This window comes from Oncorhynchus mykiss, chromosome 16 (assembly GCF_057628025.1).
Source record: "Oncorhynchus mykiss isolate SJ-2025 chromosome 16, ASM5762802v1, whole genome shotgun sequence".
Lineage (NCBI taxonomy): Eukaryota > Metazoa > Chordata > Actinopteri > Salmoniformes > Salmonidae > Oncorhynchus > Oncorhynchus mykiss.
The window spans coordinates 41,392,120-41,410,402 of NC_143037.1; the positions used below are offsets into that span (position 1 = coordinate 41,392,120).

The 18,283-nt window shown below is 39.7% G+C and overlaps 2 protein-coding genes across 8 annotated transcripts in view; both read left to right on the forward strand.

Moving 5' to 3' along the window:
* The first annotated feature begins 509 nt into the window (after positions 1–509).
* On the forward strand, positions 510–5,226 carry asb8 (ankyrin repeat and SOCS box containing 8). Its single transcript, XM_090202665.1, has 5 exons — positions 510–933; positions 1,671–1,892; positions 2,198–2,302; positions 2,692–4,521; positions 4,572–5,226. Exons 2-4 carry the CDS (start codon positions 1,764–1,766, stop codon positions 3,325–3,327), a joined length of 870 nt encoding a protein of 289 aa, XP_090058791.1. The 5' UTR covers positions 510–933; positions 1,671–1,763; the 3' UTR covers positions 3,328–4,521; positions 4,572–5,226.
* A 5,117-nt stretch (positions 5,227–10,343) lies between these two features.
* atf7a (activating transcription factor 7a) overlaps positions 10,344–18,283 on the forward strand; it is a 49,589-nt gene continuing 41,649 nt past the window's right edge. For 4 of the 7 annotated variants that reach the window (XM_021565785.3, XM_036946805.2, XM_021565784.3 and 1 more), the window contains exon 1: positions 10,344–10,425. The gene's annotated coding sequence lies outside the window, so the exon portion shown is untranslated. The remainder of the gene's footprint in view (positions 10,426–18,283) is intronic. The other 3 variants (XM_090202669.1, XM_090202667.1, XM_090202668.1) reach the window with 3 other exon arrangements.

Sequence of the window (18,283 nt, forward strand, 5' to 3'; positions counted from 1 at the left end):
CCAAGCAGTCAGCCTTTTAAAGTGCTTCCCAGAGAGAGCAATGGAGCCATCTGATGCCCATACTTGGAGAGGAAGCATAGCTACTATGGTATGTGATAAATGCCAGCACTACATGAAGTCTGTTACTATTAAAATAACACATGTAAGATGCTGAACAACATTACAAAAACACAAAATTCTAAGTCAGAGAAGATTCCTGTGTATATTTTTCAATGGTGCAAAGTACTTAAAGTAAAAAATACTTGAAAAAAAGTACTACTTATTAAGTCGTTTTTTGGGGTATCTGTACTTTACTATTTATATTTTTGACAACTTGTACTTTTATTCACTACATTCCAAACGAAAATTATTTACTTTTTACTCCATACATCTTTCCTGAAACCCAAAAGTACTCGTTACATTTTGAATACTTAGCAAGACAGGAAATGGTCCAATTCACGCAGGTATCAAGAGAACATCCCTGGTCATCCCCTGCCTCTGATCTAGCGGACTCACTAAACACACATGCTTCGTTTGAAAATGATGTCTGAGTGTTGGTGTGCCCCTGGCTATCCATAAATACATTAAAAAAAACAAGAAAATGGTCTGCTTTGCATAATACAAGGATTTTTAAACGATTTATACTTTTACTAAAGTATATTTTAACAATTACTTTTACTCTCGATACTGAAATATATTTCAAACCAAATACTTTTAGACTTCTACTCAAGTAGTATTTTACTGGGTGACTTTCACTTTTGCTTGAGTCAATTTATGTTAAACTATCTTTACTTTTACTTTAGTCTCGTATGACAATTGGGTACTTTTCCCACCGTTGATATTTTATGGGCGTAGCCCAGTCGCATGTTTTCGCAGCAAATTATATGACGTTGCCGTTTCCATGTTTTTGTCAAGCTTGGACAGCGCATTCCTTGAAACTGTGGACCATAAACGGTATGTAAGGGCCCAAAATATCGAGATACCAACGATGCAGCTTGACTTTTAAAACAAGCTATGGAAATATTTTACACATTCTAAACAATCAATAAAATGTATAATACTGGTCATCTTTGTTAGCGCGAACTGTCATTTGGAGTGGAAAACAGCGAGCCGATTAGCGCGCTAGCTAGCTAGCGTTACTGCTGCTTGAGGTCGCGACATTTAGTTAAGCTAAATTGTGTTTTGGTTAGCAACTGCAATTATGGATAAGAATTTTGCTAGATAGCTTAGCTTTATTGTTTATATATCGGTAACTTAGCTAATGCAAGTAAGTTAGCCATTAAGTAGCCAGCATTAGCTGCTAGTTGACGTGTTGCAACAGCTGGTTAAAAGGCTAGCTAGCTAACGTTACCCTTTAACCTAACAAGCTAAATTGCAAAGTTTCTATTTTTTGCCAAATGATGCACAGGTAAAACTAAAAACACTTTTGCTAGGTTGGGAAATGATAGCTGTCGTGTACAGAGTAGTAGCCATTCAGTTTGTGTGGGCGGGTGTCAAAAGAGAGTTGTTATTATTTGATGCAAATAATGTCAGTCAACGTTACATTTACAAATTCACCAGAGGGGGATTGCCATGCACGTAATTGATCTCCTAGAATATATAGTAGACCTAGCTAAAAACAAGCATGTCTCTCCAAAGTGAACACCTGTAATTCTTTACCATAATAATACCAACACTGTGTTTTCTTTCAGATCTTTAACTCCAACTTGGCCAGCCAGGTGTTGTAGACAGTGTGGTGTGGCGTCAGTGCACCCCAGCCTGGGTGCAATGTTCCTCAGCTCCACATGAGCTCTACTATGTGGTACATCATGCAATCTATTCAAAGTAAATATTCCCTGTCCGAGCGGCTCATCCGCACCATTGCTGCCATACGCTCTTTCCCACACGACAATGTGGAGGATCTTATTCGAAGGGTAGGTTGGCTGGTTGGCTTATCTTTGAACTGTAGAGATGAAATGTTAACACGAACACCACTGTACTTATCTAATTTGTTGTGTCCCAGAGTTGACTTCTTTGTAGTAAAATAACTCCCTCAACCTCACATTCTCTCTGCACGTTTTTAATTGTGTCAATGTTTTGTAGTTTCATAGCTATCTTTTAACTATGCCACAATTTTGAGTGCCTGATGTTATTCAGTTGTATATGACTTGTGTCTGGTATCGGTATCTTCATATTTTGCATACGGTTGAAAATGACATAATTGCATGTCTACCTTCAGGGAGCAGACGTGAACCGTATGCACGGCACTCTGAAGCCCTTGCACTGTGCCTGTATGGTGGCGGATTCCGACTGTGTCGAGTTGTTGTTGGAGAAAGGAGCAGAGGTATGTATGGTAGCATGGTTTTAACCCTCACTCACCCAACTTTAACTTTGTTTGAAAAGATTTAGCTACTTGCTTAGCCTGTGGTGTTATGTTGTAATGTAAAAAAAAAACAACATCCTGAGGAAATATATATTTTTTGTTTTTATACTGTACTTGCTGCAGGCATCGATACATCTAACCTGCTCTTGATTACTCCCACTTGAATCCCCTTCACCTGAATCTCAGAAAATAACAGTGGATCTCTTATCTTTGAACTTAGGTCTATAATAGATGATATTTGTTACTATGTAATGCCTCCAATTGTAAAATATACCATGATCTCTCTCCCTTTCTCAAATGGACTAACAAAGTTTTATTGTATTCTGTGAATCCCCTGCCTGTCTTCTCAGGTGAATGCCCTGGATGGCTACAACCGCACAGCGCTGCACTACGCAGCAGAGAAGGACGAGGGCTGTGTGGAACTCCTCCTAGAGTACGGGGCCCAGCCCAATGCATTGGACGGCAACAAGGACACCCCGCTACACTGGGCGGCCTTCAAGGACAACCCTGAGTGCGTCAGGGCTCTGCTGGAGAGCAGTGCCTGCCCCAACGCACGGGACTACAATAATGACACTCCGTTAAGCTGGGCCGCCATGAAAGGCAACCTAGAGAGTGTGAGGGTTCTGTTAGAATACGGAGGCCAAGTCCATGTTACTAACCTAAAAGGCCAGACACCCATCTCTCGCCTGGTGGCCCTACTTGCCAGGGGCCTGGGGGCAGAGCAGGAGGAGGAGTGTCTGGAGCTGCTGTATAAGGCAGCGGGGAGGTTTGAGATCCGCCGGGCAGATGGTACCTTACCCAGGGAGCTCAGTAAGGATCCCCAGCTCCTGGCCAAGCTGACCAGTATGGTGGCTGAAGTACCAACGCTACGCGCGCTGTCACGGTGTGCTGTCAGACAGAGCCTGGGGGTGAGATTCCTCCCCACTGCAGTCAAAGAGCTGCCTTTACCAGAGTCGGTCAAAGAGTACTTACTGCTGAGAGACTGAACTTACAGGGGGTGGGACTAGAGGTGACAGGATGTTTAATCACTATCAATCGTATTCAGACTGGAAATCTGTGCTTAGCTCAGAGTTGCACGCACCTATCTCACCTATTTAACAGTTTATGATGCATATATTCTGACAACATTTCTCCATAATGAGGAATGATGTTGATTCTAGATAGTATGAGGTGTTGTAGGCAGTCCAAAGGGTCACAGTGAGAAGAGGAAGTACTTAGTTCTTATGTGGTTGTGTGTGTAAAATTTGAGTGATTTGCTTTTTCTCAGTGCTTCCCTCTCCGTCAGTGGGTCTGCAGAATCAGCCTTGCAATCCCAAAAAACATAGTGTAAAATATGGAATTGCATTTCATTCAATGTTGCATTTCATAATAACTGAGTATAATCACTCTTCATGTTACAAAATAATAAAAAATTGTAGATTACAATTAAAATCACTAATATATTATAGAGATCAGTGTGCCGGGTAACGTTGTTACATAATGTTGATTAACAGATATGTGACTGTTATACAAAATCATCTGTATCATATAGCACTTCCTGGCAGGATTGGGGTCAATTCTGAATAAAGTTGCGAATTGGTGTTTAATTCCATTCTTGAATTTGAATTGGCCACACCCCACAGGAAGCAGCATTTGAATTACATTAAGTATAATTAAATTAAATTAATTGAAATTCAAATGGATAATTTATTGCATACATCATTCTGCACATGTTTATTTTTGACATGTATGGTTACCAATACTATATTTAAAACTCATTATCCTTCAAAGAGTTTACTATAATTACAGTGGTTTGGAATATTGTAAGATCATTTTGAAGGTTGTCTATAATAATTCAAATTCACTTACATGTTATTAGATAAAATAAAAATGTTTTCCAGAATGCATTAGCTCAACCACTCAGAACATCCCATGACAAAAATACAAACATCTGTGAGTTATAATAAAGCAAATATTTGAAATGGTATCTGTATTCTTCAGTAAGAGGTGGCAGATGCTTCTGGCAAAATATTTGTCAAAGGAATGAAACTTGTTGTTTCATATCTAAGTTTGAATTGGTTTTTAATTGAATTCTACTTTAATTCAAATTCTGCTTCCTGTCGAGTGTGGCGAATTCGAATTTCAATTCGTGTGGCGAATTCGAATTTCAATTCGTGTGGCGAATTCGAATTTCAATTCGTGTGGCGAATTCAAATTTCAATTCGTGTGGCGAATTCGAATTTCAATTCAGAAATTCTGTATTGACCCCAACCCTGCATCCTGGACTAAATATATGGGTATGCCAGCCGGTCAAATATGTGTCAAAATGTGATTTGCTATTTGTGTTAGCTATACACTGTACCTTTCCCATTCAAAAATGTGTATGTTGGCTTATTTTAGTTGAAGTATGCTGATGTACAGCCAACTATAGATATTTTTTTCTATAGAACCTAGGTAAACTTTTATTTTATCATTTTTACATCAGGATTTTCCATGGTGCTTTTTTTGGTCCAAAACTTTGTGCACCACAGATTTAAATGTGACCATAAACAATGTAACCAGCAAACCATATAAAGGTATTTTTCAAAATTGTTTATTTTAGGCAAAAGCTTTCAGTAATTGTAGAAATTGTCATAGTGGCATGAATTTGGATGTTTTTTAAAATTGTATTTAAAATATATAAACTATACAAGCTTTGACCAATGTACTTTAGTTTGTAGTGAAACTCAAGTGACACATTTTTGACAGTTGTTTAATGTGTTTGTTTCTGTTTGCTTGTTTGCCAGGTGTGTACATGCATAACATTGATAGTTCATTTGGTTCTCTTAGACACCAATGTAAACCTACAAAGTGCATTTTTCTGTTAAATAATGAAAAAAAACAAGTAAAGGCCTTCCCTTATACTATGTACCGCCTTGCTGTTGTTTTTATGTTATTTTAGACACCAAAAACTCCTGTAGGGATATTGGCAACAACTTATCATGTGCATGTGGTTTCATCACATGTAATTTTGAATTTGTCCAGCAGGAGTCTTTAGTCTGCAACAGTGCCTTCAGAAAGTATTCATACCCTTTGACTTATTCTACATTTTGTTGTGTTAGCCTGAAATCCAAATTTGTAAAAAGATTCTCACCCATCTACGCAATAACCCATAATCACAAAGTGAAAACATGTTTTTAGAAATGTTTGCTAATTTATTGATAATAAAAATACATGTCTCATTTACATAAGTATTCACACCCCTGAGTCAATACATGTTAGAATCAAATTTGGCAGCGATTACAGCTGTGAGTCTTTCTGGGTAACGCTCTAAGAACTTTGCACACCTGGATTGTACAATATTTGCACATTATTCTTTTAATATATTTTTAAGCTCTGTCAAGTTGCTAAATGACCATTTTCAAGTCTTCCCATAGATTTTCAAGCCAATTTAAGTACACATGGTAACTAGGCCACTCAGGAACATTCAATGTTATCTTGTTAAGCAACTCCAGTGTATATTTGGCCTTGTGTTTTAGGTTATTGTCCTGCTGAAAGGTTAATTTGTCTCCCAGTGTCTGTTGGAAAGCAGAATGAACTAGGTTTTCCTCTAGGATTTTGCCTGTGCTTAACTCTATTTAGTTTATTTTTATCATAAAAAAACATCCTAGTCTTTGCCAATGACAAGCATACACAACATGATGCAGTCACCACTATGCTTGAAAATATAGAGAGTGGTACTCAGTGATGTGTTGTGTTGGATTTGCCCCAAACATAACGATTTATATTCAGGACATTTCTTTGTCAATTTTTTTGCAGTCTTACTTTAGTTCCTTATTGCAAACAGGATACATATTTTGAAGTATTTGGATATTGTACAAGCTTCCCTTTCTCTCTGTCATTTATGTTAGTATGTTGTTAATCCATCCTCAGTTTTCTCGCCTGTATATTTGTGACTGATATTATATATTTGATACACCATCCAAAGTGTAATTAATTACTTCACCGTGCTCAATGTCAGCTTTTTTTTAAATGTAATTTTGTATCTTTCAATAGGTGCCCTTCTTTGCGAGGCATTGGAAAACCCCCCTGGTCTTTGTGATTGAATCTGTGTTTGAAATGCACTGCTTGACAGAGGGACCTTACAGATAATTGTATGTGTGGGGTACAGAGATGAGGTAGTCATTCTAAAATCATGTTGAACACTATTATTGCACACAGAATGAGTCTATTTTAATTTTTACTCCTGAACTTATTTAGGCTTGTCATAACAAAGGGGTTGAATACTTATTGACTCAAGACATTTCAGCTTTATATTTTTAATTAATTTGTAAACATGTCTAAAAACAATTCAATTTTGACATTATGGGGTATTGTGTGTTGGCCAGTGACACAAGATCTCAATTTAATCTATTTAAAATTCAGGCTGTAACACAACAGAATGTGGAAAATGTCAAGGGGTGTGAATACTTTCTAAAGGCATTGAATCAATCTGTATTTGCTTCAATAGCAGGAGATCTAAGTATAGCATTGAAAAACGTGTTAATAATCTTCAGTGATGTTGTGTTTTATTGGGAAAATATGACAAGAAAGAAAGATTGGTTTAACAACATCTTGAGAAGTATATACTCTACTCAAAATGATTGTATACATCTTGTGCCAAAATAACATCCTATTTACAGGATAATACAGTGTACTCTTGTATGCCATTGTTGGTGTGGCACCACTGAAGACGTGACAGTTGAATTGTTGTAAACAACATATATTTCACTGTTTATCTGTATTTACAGTGGCTGCCACTCTAATTTTGAACTTTATCGTCACTGTGTAAAAACACAAATCAATTGGACAAATTTCAAATCCCTCCTTTGTTTTAATTGTCTGCTTCCCCTTTGATGACATATGAGCAGGTTCAAAAGTACCACTTAATAATAGTCCTTTGTTGAGTTACTTCGATATTGTCTCTCGATATTTCCAATGCTATATTTTGGCCCCATATCCCAACACAGACAGGACGTTTGTTTCCCAGCGAGGGGAAAAAAGGTTTGTCACTAGCTTCTATAGCCACAAATTCATAAACCCTGCCCATTTCTACAATTGATCATCTTACATTATAATTTTTTACTTTTACCTTAATCCTAACCTTAACCACACCGCTAACCTTATGCCTAACCATAAATGAAGACCAAAAATATCATGCATCTTTCTAATTTTGACTTTGTGGCTTTGGAATCTGACGTGGTGGCTATAGAAGTTAGTGGAAACCAGAAAAAAAGGGGGAGAATTTCTGGAAGGAAACTAAAGCAACACAGAGAGGAAGAAGGCCCCCTCTCAGCACTCTCTCACACTACCTTCCTTAAAAACAGGACAATACAGTAGTTATCATTCACTCACATCTGTTCAATGTCTGGATTTTCTTCACATTAGTGCTACTGTAAATGTTCAATACTAATGCACATTTCTACTACAGTAAGAATCAAAAGTTAGGACACCTACTCATTTCAGGGTTTTTCTTATTTTTAAATCTATTTTCTACATTGTAGAATAATAGTGAAGACATCAGAACTATGAAAAAACACATGGAATCATGTAATAACCAAAAATGTGTTAAACAAATCAAATTATATGCTGTATTTGAGTTTCTTCAAAGTAGCCACCCTTTGCCTTGATGACAGCTTTGCACACTCTTGGCTTTCTCTTCATGAGTTAATCACCTGGTGTGCCTCGTTAAAAGTTAATTTGTGGAATTTCTTTCCTTAATGTAGTTGTGTTCTGACAAAGTAGGGGTGGTATACAGAAGATAGCCCTATTTGATAAAAGACCAAGTCCATATTATGGCAAGAACAGATCAAACGACAGTCCATCATTACTTTAAGACATGAAGGTCAGTCAATCTTGAACGTTTCTTCAAATGCAGTCACAAAAACCATCAAGCGCTATGATGAAACTGGCTCTCATGAGGACCGCCACAGGAAAGGAAGACCCAGTGTTACCTCTGCTGCAGAGGATAAGTTAATGAGAGTTACCAGCCTCAGAAATTTAAGCCCAAATAAATGCTTCACAGAGTTCAAGTAACAGACACATTTCTACATCAACTGTTCAGAGGAGACTGCGTGAATCAGGTCTTCATGGTCGATTTGCTGTAAAGAAACCACTACTAAAGACACCAATAATAAGAAGATACTTGCTTGGGCCAAGAAACATGAGCAATGGACATTAGACCGGTTGAAATCTGTCCTTTGGTCTGATGAGTCCAAATTTCAGATTTTTGGTTCCAACCGCCATGTCTTTGTGAGACGCAGAGTAGGTGAACGGATGATCTCTGCATGTGCAGTTCCCACCATAAAGCATGGAGCAGGAGATGTGATGGTGTAGGGGTGCTTTGCTGGTGACACTGTCCGTGATTTATTTAGAATTCAAGGCACACTTAACCAGCATGGCTACCACAGCATTCTGCAGCGATACACCATCCCATCTGGTTTGTGCTTAGTGGGACTATCATTTGTTTTTCAACAGGACAATGACCCAATACACCTTCAGTCTGTGTAAGGGCTATTTGACCAAGGAGAGTGATGGAGTGCTGCATCAGATGATCTGGCTTCCAATAAAATGCAAATTAATTACTTAAAAATCATACAATGTGACTTTCATACAATGTGACTTTCTGGAATGTGACTTTCTGGAATTTTGTTTTAGATTCCGTCTCTCACAGTTGAAGTGTACCTATGATAAAAAATTACAGACCTCTACATGCTTTGTAAGTAGGAAAACCTGCAAAATCGGCAGTGTATCAAATACTTGTTCTCCCCACTGTATATCAATCAGGCTTGGAAATGTAAAACAGAAAGAAAAAAATGTTAAGAGAAAATGAAATTAAAACGATAGGAGAAAATGTGACATTTTAAATGTGACAGAGCATTGTTGTAACTGCCCTCACCAGAGATGGTCTATATTGTTGTAACAATCCCTTACAACAGTGCTCCTTCTACACATAGCAATATAATAAACTGGGGTCATTCTAGTTCTGGAATCATTCTAGTTATGTGGCTCCACATGCCAGGCCAGTGGTTGTTATGCAAACTGTGATCTTAGGGACTGGATACATAATTCATTACATAGTCTGAGTTCGAAAGGCACCCTTTTCCCTTTTTTTTCAACTTTTGACCAGGGCCAATAGTGCTCTAGTTAAAGGTAGTGCCCTATATAGGAGATAGGGTGCCATTTGGGATGGAGACATGGTTTTCTTGTCCACAGACTCCTGGCTCAGTTAGGATACAGAATATTGGAACAACACAGTTGGCAAACAAAGCAAATGAGCTGAAAATGTTATGTTAGCAATAATTATGAGCAACACTCATTGCTGGGTGGTGTCCTTGGGGAGAGAGTACAGTGTACTGGTAGTGTACAGTGTACTGTTGAACCAGTTTCCTATGTTGCATCTTGAATTGAATACCTGCTTCATGTGAACGGTTCTAAACTATGAATTTAGAACCGGACAGCTTATAAAGCGACCAGCTTCTATTATAGCTTTAACAACTTTAGATTGATTGCAAACAAAGCTTTACACTGTGCACATTCCCTTTCCCAGAAACAGACAGTATCTATTATTCTATATAGAAGGAGATAGATAGACAAACTTCATGCATTTCATCGCCACATTCCAGAAACAGGTTATTGAGGTAACCAAAACAGCTGCAAAAACAAAGGTGCCTGTTTTTTTGTTGTAAGTATGAGCTTTGTGAGTATGAAATTCAGTGTTGTGTTTAGTCATAAATATGGTAGGCTTATGACACCCCACTACAAACATCTGCTACACAGGGTGAATAGAATAGAATATGTTGCCCCTGGGAAAAAATATTATACCATTTTGTATGCACCCCCTACTACATCTTAAAATAATTCATGTAGGCGTATGTAAAATAAAAAATACATAAAAAGCTTTGAAATAGGCCTAGTGTACTGTATTTTTTTTTTTTTTTAAAGTAAATTCCGTACACTGTTTTTTATTTGAGTAAAATTGACTACGAAGACCTCGACGTAGAACCTCGCGATGATTCAAGGAGGAGGGGAGTGTCAAATTCCAAGACTAGAGAAGAGGAGAGAGGGAGAGAGAGAGGGGCGCAACGGTGAGTTTGTAAACAGTATATCATTGTCAAAATGTACAATCCACGCGTAATTCCGATGGAAATGTGACATAGAAGTATTGAAAGTCGTTACAGTTAGTGTGTACGTTTCTATCGTTGCCCTGTCGGCCATGAAATATGAGTGGGCAATTAACGTTAGTTGACAGAACTGTTGTGGTCTGTCTTCTCGCTCGCACTCGAGTGCATATTTTAGCTAACAAGTTGGATAGTATTTAGCTAACTAAAGTGTCAACTAATTATTTATCAGCAAAACTACACGACTATATGACATGCTCATGTTGTCATGCATGAAGTTCGTTGTTGTTGATGAGGTTTTAGTCCTGCACTGCTTTTCCCTGGCTGTGGTATCGGCCTGTTCGAAGTTAGCACTGGGGAAAGTTATAGCTAGCGAAAACTCCCATCTTTTGAGTGGAATCGTCATGAACCAATCACATTCTTCTGTCAGAATTGATTGACAGCCCAATGAGCGATAAGGGTACGAGATCATGGTGATTGACATGTCGGTAGCCAATCCTTGAAAAGAAAGGGCGGCCTCATGCGGGAAAAGGCAGGTCTTGTGTGTGTTAAGGGTATTCGGGTCTCAGCTAGCATGCTAACTTGGCTAGACATCTAATTTAGCCAGAAGTCTGATGGTTTCAACTTTTAGCAGAAGTTAAGTCATTGCGATTCTGCTTCTTGAGAAGATGATTTCGATTCTGCTTATTGAGAAGAGAATTTCATAACTTTAGCTAACAATAAGTTTTCTCCATCATCGTAAGCGATCCACACACCATGTGTAGCTGAAAGAATAACCTGCAATAAATTACAGTATAGTTTGATTCTTTAAAACCTGGGAGATTCAAATTCCTCAACATATACAATCCTCCATTCTATTGCCAGTTGTGACTTTAACTTCAGCCATATATTTTATACACTGTTATAATAACTCTACCTCATCCTAGTCTGAGATAATGATACTATTGTTATCTGTATTGATATCTATACTGAACAAAAATATAAACGCAACATGTCAAGTGTTGGTCACATGTTTCATAAACTGAAATAAAAAATCCCAGAAATGTTCCTTAAGCACTAAATGCTTATTTATCTCCGATTTTGACCACACATTTGTTTACATCCCTGTTAGTGAGCATTTCTCCTTTGCCAAGATAGACCACACCTGTCAGGGGGATGGATTATCAATAAGTTGATTAAACAGCATGGTCATTACACAGGTGCACTTTGTGCTGGGCACAATTAAAGGCCACTCTAAAATGAGCAGTTTTGTCACAACACAATGCCACAGATGTCTCAGGTTTTGAGAGCGTACAGTTGGCATGCTGACTGCAGGAAAGTCCACCAGAGCTGCTGCCAGAGAATTGAATATTAATTTCTCTACCATAAGCCGCGTCAATGTCGTTTTAGAGAATTTGGCAGTAGGTCCAACCGGCCTCACAACCGCACACCACGTGTAACCACGCCTGCCCATGACCTCCACATCCAACTTCTTCACTTGTGGCATCGTCTGAGATCAGCCACCCGGACAGCTGATAAAATTTTCTGAAACTGTCTCACGAAAGCTCATCTGAATGCTCGTTGTCCTCACCAAGGTCTTGACCTGACTGCAGTTCGGTAGCGTAACCTACTTCAGTGGGCAAATGCTTACCTTTGATGGCCACTGGCATGCTGGAAAAGTATGATCTTCAAGGAAGAATCCCGGTTTCAGCTGTATTGGGCAGATGGCAGACAGCATTATGGCGTTGTGGGCGAGCGGGTTGCTGACGTCAACGTTGTGAACAGAGTGCCCCAGGTGGCGGTGGGGTTATTGTATGGGCAGGTATACGGACAACGAACACAATTGCATTTTATCGATGGCAATATGAATATGAGATACTGTGACAAGATCCTGAGGACCATTGTCATGCTATTTATCAGCCACCATCACCTCATGTTTCATCATGATAATGCACTGCCCCATGTCACAAGGATCTGTACACAATTCCTGCAAGCTGAAAATGTCCCAGTTCTTCCATTGCCTGCATATTCAACAGACATGTCACCCGTTGGGCATGTTTGGGATGCTTTGGATCAACGTGTACGACAGTGTGTTCCAGTTCCTTCCAATATCCAGCAACTTCGCATAGCCATTCAAGAGGAGTGGGACAATATTCCACAGGCCACAATCAACAGCCTGATCAACTTTATGTGAAGGATATGTGTTGCTCTGTGTAAATTCATTAGGCCCTAATCTAAGGATTTCACGACTGGGGATACAGAAATGCATCTGTTGGTCACAGATTACTTTAAAAATAAAAAAAGTAGGGCGTGGATCAGAAAACCGGTAAGTGTCTGGTAGATTAGGGCCTAATGAATTTATTTGACAAGGCTCCCGAGTGGCTTGGTGGTCTAAGATTATTATTATTATTATTATTAGTAGTAGAGTGCAGTGAGTGTGCATTGGAGCCAGTACAAGAATGTCAGTACAACAAAAAAGGGGGTCAATGCAAATATTCCAGGTAGCCATTTAATGAACTGTTCAGCAATCTTATGGCATGGGGGAAGAAGCTGTTCAGGAGCCTTTTGGTCTCAGACTTGCTGTGCAGAACAGCCTATGACTTGAGTGGGTGGAGTCTTTGACCATTTTTGGCTTTCCTCTGGCACCGCTTGGTAGAGAGGACCTGGATGGCACAGAGTTCGGCCCCAGTGATGTCGGTCGACCGATTAATCAGAATGGCCAATTAATTAGGGCCGATTTCAAGTTTTCATAACAATCGGAAATCAGTATTTTATTTTTTATTTTGTATACCTTTTTATTTAACTAGGCAAGTCAGTTAAGAACACATTCTTATTTTCAATGACGGCCTAGGAATGGTGGGTTAACTGCCATGTTCAGGGCAGAACGACAGATTTTCACCTTGTCAGCTCGGGGGATCCAATCTTGCAACCTTATAGTTAACGAGTCCAACACAATAACGACCTGCCTCTCTCTCGTTGCACTCCACAAGGAGACTGCCTGTTACGCGAATGCAGTAAACCAAGGTAAGTTGCTAGCTAGCATTAAACTTATAAAAAACAATCAATCATAATCACTAGTTAACTACACATGGTTGATATTATCATGCGTGTCCTGTGTTGCATATAATCTGACTGAGCACACAAGTATCTGACTGAGCAGTGGTAGGCAGAAGCAGGCGCGTAAACATTCATTCAAACAGCACTTTCGTGCGTTTTGCCAGCAGCTCATTGTTGTGCGTCAAGCATTGCGATGTTTATGACTTCAAGCCTATCAACTCCCGAGATGAGGCTGGTGTGACCGAAGTGAAATGGCTAGCTGGTTAGCGCGCACTAACTAGAGGGACAGAAGCTATACTGTTACACTGGCAATACTAAAGTGCCTGTAAGAACATCCAATAGTCAAAGGTTAATGAAATACAAATGGTATAGAGGGAAATAGTCCTATAATTCCTATAATAACTACAACCTAAAACTTCTTACCTGGGAATATTGAAGAATCATGTTAAAAGGAACCACCAGCTTTCATATGTTCTCATGTTCTGAGCAAGGAACTAAAACGTTAGCTTTCTTACATAGCACATACTGCACTTTTACTTTCTTCTCCAACACTTTTGTTTTTGCATAATTTAAACCAAGTTTAACATGTTTCATTATTTACTTGAGGCTAAATTGATTTTATTGATGTATTATAATCGGTATCGGCGTTGAAAAATCATAATTGGTCGACCTCTAGTGCAGTGTCTAACTATTTGAGGGTCCATGTCTGGGACTTTGTCTGGTTCTGTGATGTGTCCATATTCACAAGTATTTGTTTGGTTGTCTATTAAGTCAATAAAGATATCAAATCAAAGTGTGGTGTTATATCTGTGGTGCTGCCTAAGGCAATGCATCTCAGTGCTTGAGGCGTCACTACAGACACCCTGGTTTGAATCCAGGCTGTTTCACAACTGGTCGTGATTGGGAGTCCCATAGGACGGCGCACAATTGGCCCAGCGTCTCCCTGGTTTGGCCGGTGTAGGCCGTAATTGTAAATAAGAATTTGTTCTTAAAGGACTTGCATATATTTTTAATTTAACTAGACTTCTCCAAGACTAGCTCATCACCAAGATTATGTTCAGGGGGAATCATCTGGGAGATGTACGAAGTTAGCACAGGGAGTTTTCGCTAGCTTTCCCCATGACTTTTTCCAATATTTTTTTAGTTTACTTATTTTTTAGTTTTTTTAGTTTACTTTAGTTTATTCTAAAATGTATTTAAATCCCCCCCCCCCCCCCTCCACACAATGCCCCATAATGACAAAGCAAAAACAGGTTTTTATAAATTTTTGCAAATGTATTAAATAAAAAGAACACATTTACGTAAGTATTCATACCCTTTACTCAGTACTTTGTTGAAGCACCTTCGGCAGCGATTACAGCATCAAGTCTTCTTTGGTATGACGCTACAAGCTTGGCACACCTGTATTTGAGGAGTTTCTCCCATTCTTCTCTTCAGATCCTCTCAAGCTCTGTCAGGTTGGATGGGGAGTGTCGCTGCACAGCCATTTTCAGGTCTCTCCAGGGATGTTAGATGGGTTCAAGTCTGGGCTCTGGCTGGACCATTCAACGGAATTCAGAGACTTGTCCCGAAGCCACTCCTGCATTGTATTGGCTATGTGCTTATGGTCGGCTTGGTTGGGTTGTGTATCGGAGGACGCGTGACTTTCAACCTTCCCGAGCCCGTACGGGAGTTGTAGCGATGAGAGAAGCTAGTAGCTACTAAAAACAATTGGATACCACGAAATTGGGGAGAAAACGGGGTAAAAAAATATATAATAATAAAGAAGGTGAACTTTTGACCCAGTCTGAGGTCCTGAGCGCTCTAGGGCAGGTTTTCATCAAGGATCTCTCTGTACTTTGCTCCGTTCATATTTCCCTCGATCCTGACTTTTCTCCCAGTCCCTGACGCTGAAAAACATCATCACAGCATGCTTCACCGTAGGGATGGTATTGGCCAGATGATAAGCAGTGCCTGGTTTCCTCCAGATGTGACACTTTGCATTCAGGCCAAAGAGCCTATTCTTGGTTTCACCAGACCAGAGAATCTTGTTTCTCATGGTCTGAGAGTCCTTTCGGTGCCTTTTGGCAAACTCCAAGCGGGCTGTCATGTGGCTTTTACTGAGGAGTGGCTTACGTCTAACAACTCTACCATAAAGGCCTGATTGTTGGAGTGTTGCAGAAATGGGAGAACATTCCAGAAGGACAACCATCTCCACAGAGGAACTCTGGAGCTCTGTCAGAGTAACCATCGGGTTATTGGTCACCTCCCTGACCAAGGCCCTTCTACCCCAATTGCTCAGTTTGGCCGGGATGCCAGCTCTAGAATGTTTCTTGGTGGTTCCAAACTTCCTCCGTTAAAGAATGATGGAGGCCACAGCCACCATGCCTCCATCTTGGCAGTCCCCCACGATTGTAAAAAAATATATATTTGGAAGCTATAGAAATTAATTTATGAATGTCTACATTTTTGTTTTTGCCATATTTATTATATTACAGACACGTAAAGCTGCAATATGCAACTTTTTTAACAACCCCTGACCAAATTCACATAGAAATCTCAGTTATGCATCTGTCATTCTTGAAAGCAAGTCTAGGTTCAACGTCCGTCAGACTGTCAGATGTTGAAGCGTGATTCATAACTCCAGAGAACAAGTTTCCACTGCTCCAGAGTCCAATGGCGGCGAGCTTTACATCACTCAAGACGTCGTTTGATATTGTGCATGGTGATCTTAGGCTTGTGTGCGGCTGCTCCGCCATGGAAACCCATTTCAACAAGCTCCCAATGAACAGTTATTGTGCTGACGTTGCTTCCAGAGGCAGTTTGGAATAATTGCACTTAAGACCAGGGCACCTCTAACAAGGGCAGACCTTTTACGTACTAACTTATTGGAAAGGTGGCACCGCCCTAATACCGTGCCACGTTGAAAGTCACTGAGCTTTTCAGTAAGGCCATTCCACTGCCAATGTTTGTCTATGGAGATTGCATGGGTGTGTGCTCGATTTTATACACCTGTCAGCAATGGGTGTGGCTGAAATGGCCGACTTCGCTAATTTGAATCTGTGTACACACACTATATATAGTGTACTTTTAAAAAAAAGTAGGGGCGTGGTTTAGAAAACCAGTTAGTATCTGGTGTGACCGCCATTTCCTCATTCAGCGCGACACATTTCCTTTGCATAGAATTCATCAGGCTGTTGATTGGGGTCTGCGTTTGTGGTGCCGGTTGGACGTACTGACAAATTCTCTAAAACAACGTTGGTGGCGGCTTATGGGAGAGAAATGAACATTAAATTCTCTGGCAACAGCTCTGGTGGACATTCCTGCAATCAGCATGCCAATTGTAATCTCCCTCTAAATTTGAGACATCAGTGGCATTGTGTTGTGACAACACGGCACATTTTAGAGTGGCCTTTTACTGTCCCCAGCACAAGGACCACCTGTTTTAATCAGCTTCTTGATATGCCACACTTGTCAGGTGGATGGATTGTCTTGGCAAAGGAGAAATGTGCGCACAATTTTTGAGAAATACGATTTTTGTGAGGATGGAAAATTTCAGGGATCTTTCATTTCATCTTATAAAACATGGGACACTGCATGTTTATTGTTTTGTTCAGTATATATTAAAACATTTTCCTTTTAAAGTATACTTTTTTAGATTACTAATGATACTGACACCGCTACAACAAATACTTTTTGTGCACGAAACATCTCATTTAAATACCTTGGAATTCCATTCATTCCTTTGGAGGACTGGTCCTACCGGGGAGTGCCAATATGGCCGACCTGTGGCTTCAAAGCCTCTCAATGGCCAATATAAAGGATCAGCAATCCAGGGTTTATATACATCACTGGTCATGTCCTGTTTAAGCTACCAAATACCCTTTGATCTCACAGTAAAGTCCGAGTCAACTAATTTTCTTTCTTTCTCTCTTTCTTTCTCTCTTTCTTTCTCTCTTTCTCTCTCTCTCTCTCTGTGTGTATGTTTGTTTTTTTTGGTCTCCCATACCCTCTAACCCTGGCAACTCTAGCCCTGTAGATTCCTGAGTCATTTGGCTCCCTGGCTGCAGGCAGAGAGAACTATTAATACAGTTTGTTTAGCTAGTTACCTAGCAGGCTGCATCAAACACTGCAGGCCTGTAGCTGATTATAGACAGAGAACCGCTCGACCTGCTCGCTCCCCTGGCCATTTGGGATTTGGGACGCAGACCAAGTTAACAGCGACGGGGACATTGCCGGCAGGCTCCGAGAGAGCATTTGGAATAGGGCCCACTGGCTGCGCTGACTTCTTTTGATGTTTCCATGTCACCTTGGATGAATGGAAGCTTAAATAGATGGGTGGACTGACTCTGAGTCTGACTCATATGTAGGCTATCGCATGTCTGAAATGGATATAATGAAAAGGATTTATGTGGAGGCGTTTTTACCTCAAAAAGCACAAGAAGGAAGATTTAGACACCCACAATATTTGCTTCTTCTGAAATTGTTTCTGTTGTAGAAACACTGATACAATTAGTCTTTCTGCAACATTTATTTTGTTGAAATATAATTTCTTATTTATCGCAAACAAATTGGTTATTATAATTTATAGAAATAATGTAATATTCAAGAAATATAGTACCCAACATCTGATTTGGACCAAACCTTTTTTTACATCTATGAGTTAGACACAAGGAATCCAAAGAAATTGTCAAAAGCTACCCACAGCCTTCCTGCCACACCCCACGTCAATCACATCCTACATCCTGATATTACCAGGTTATGACCACTAGATGGTGCTGTTCCAGGGGATTTTTATAAAAAAATTCTC

Bases quoted from the DNA above. Each gene is read 5' to 3' on its own strand.
- asb8 (XM_090202665.1), top strand. From the start codon at position 1,764: ATGAGCTCTACTATGTGGTACATCATGCAATCTATTCAAAGTAAATAT. The intron at 1,893-2,197 runs GTAGGTTGGCTG...GTCTACCTTCAG, and splicing joins TGGAGGATCTTATTCGAAGG to GGAGCAGACGTGAACCGTAT. The intron at 2,303-2,691 runs GTATGTATGGTA...CTGTCTTCTCAG, and splicing joins TGTTGGAGAAAGGAGCAGAG to GTGAATGCCCTGGATGGCTA.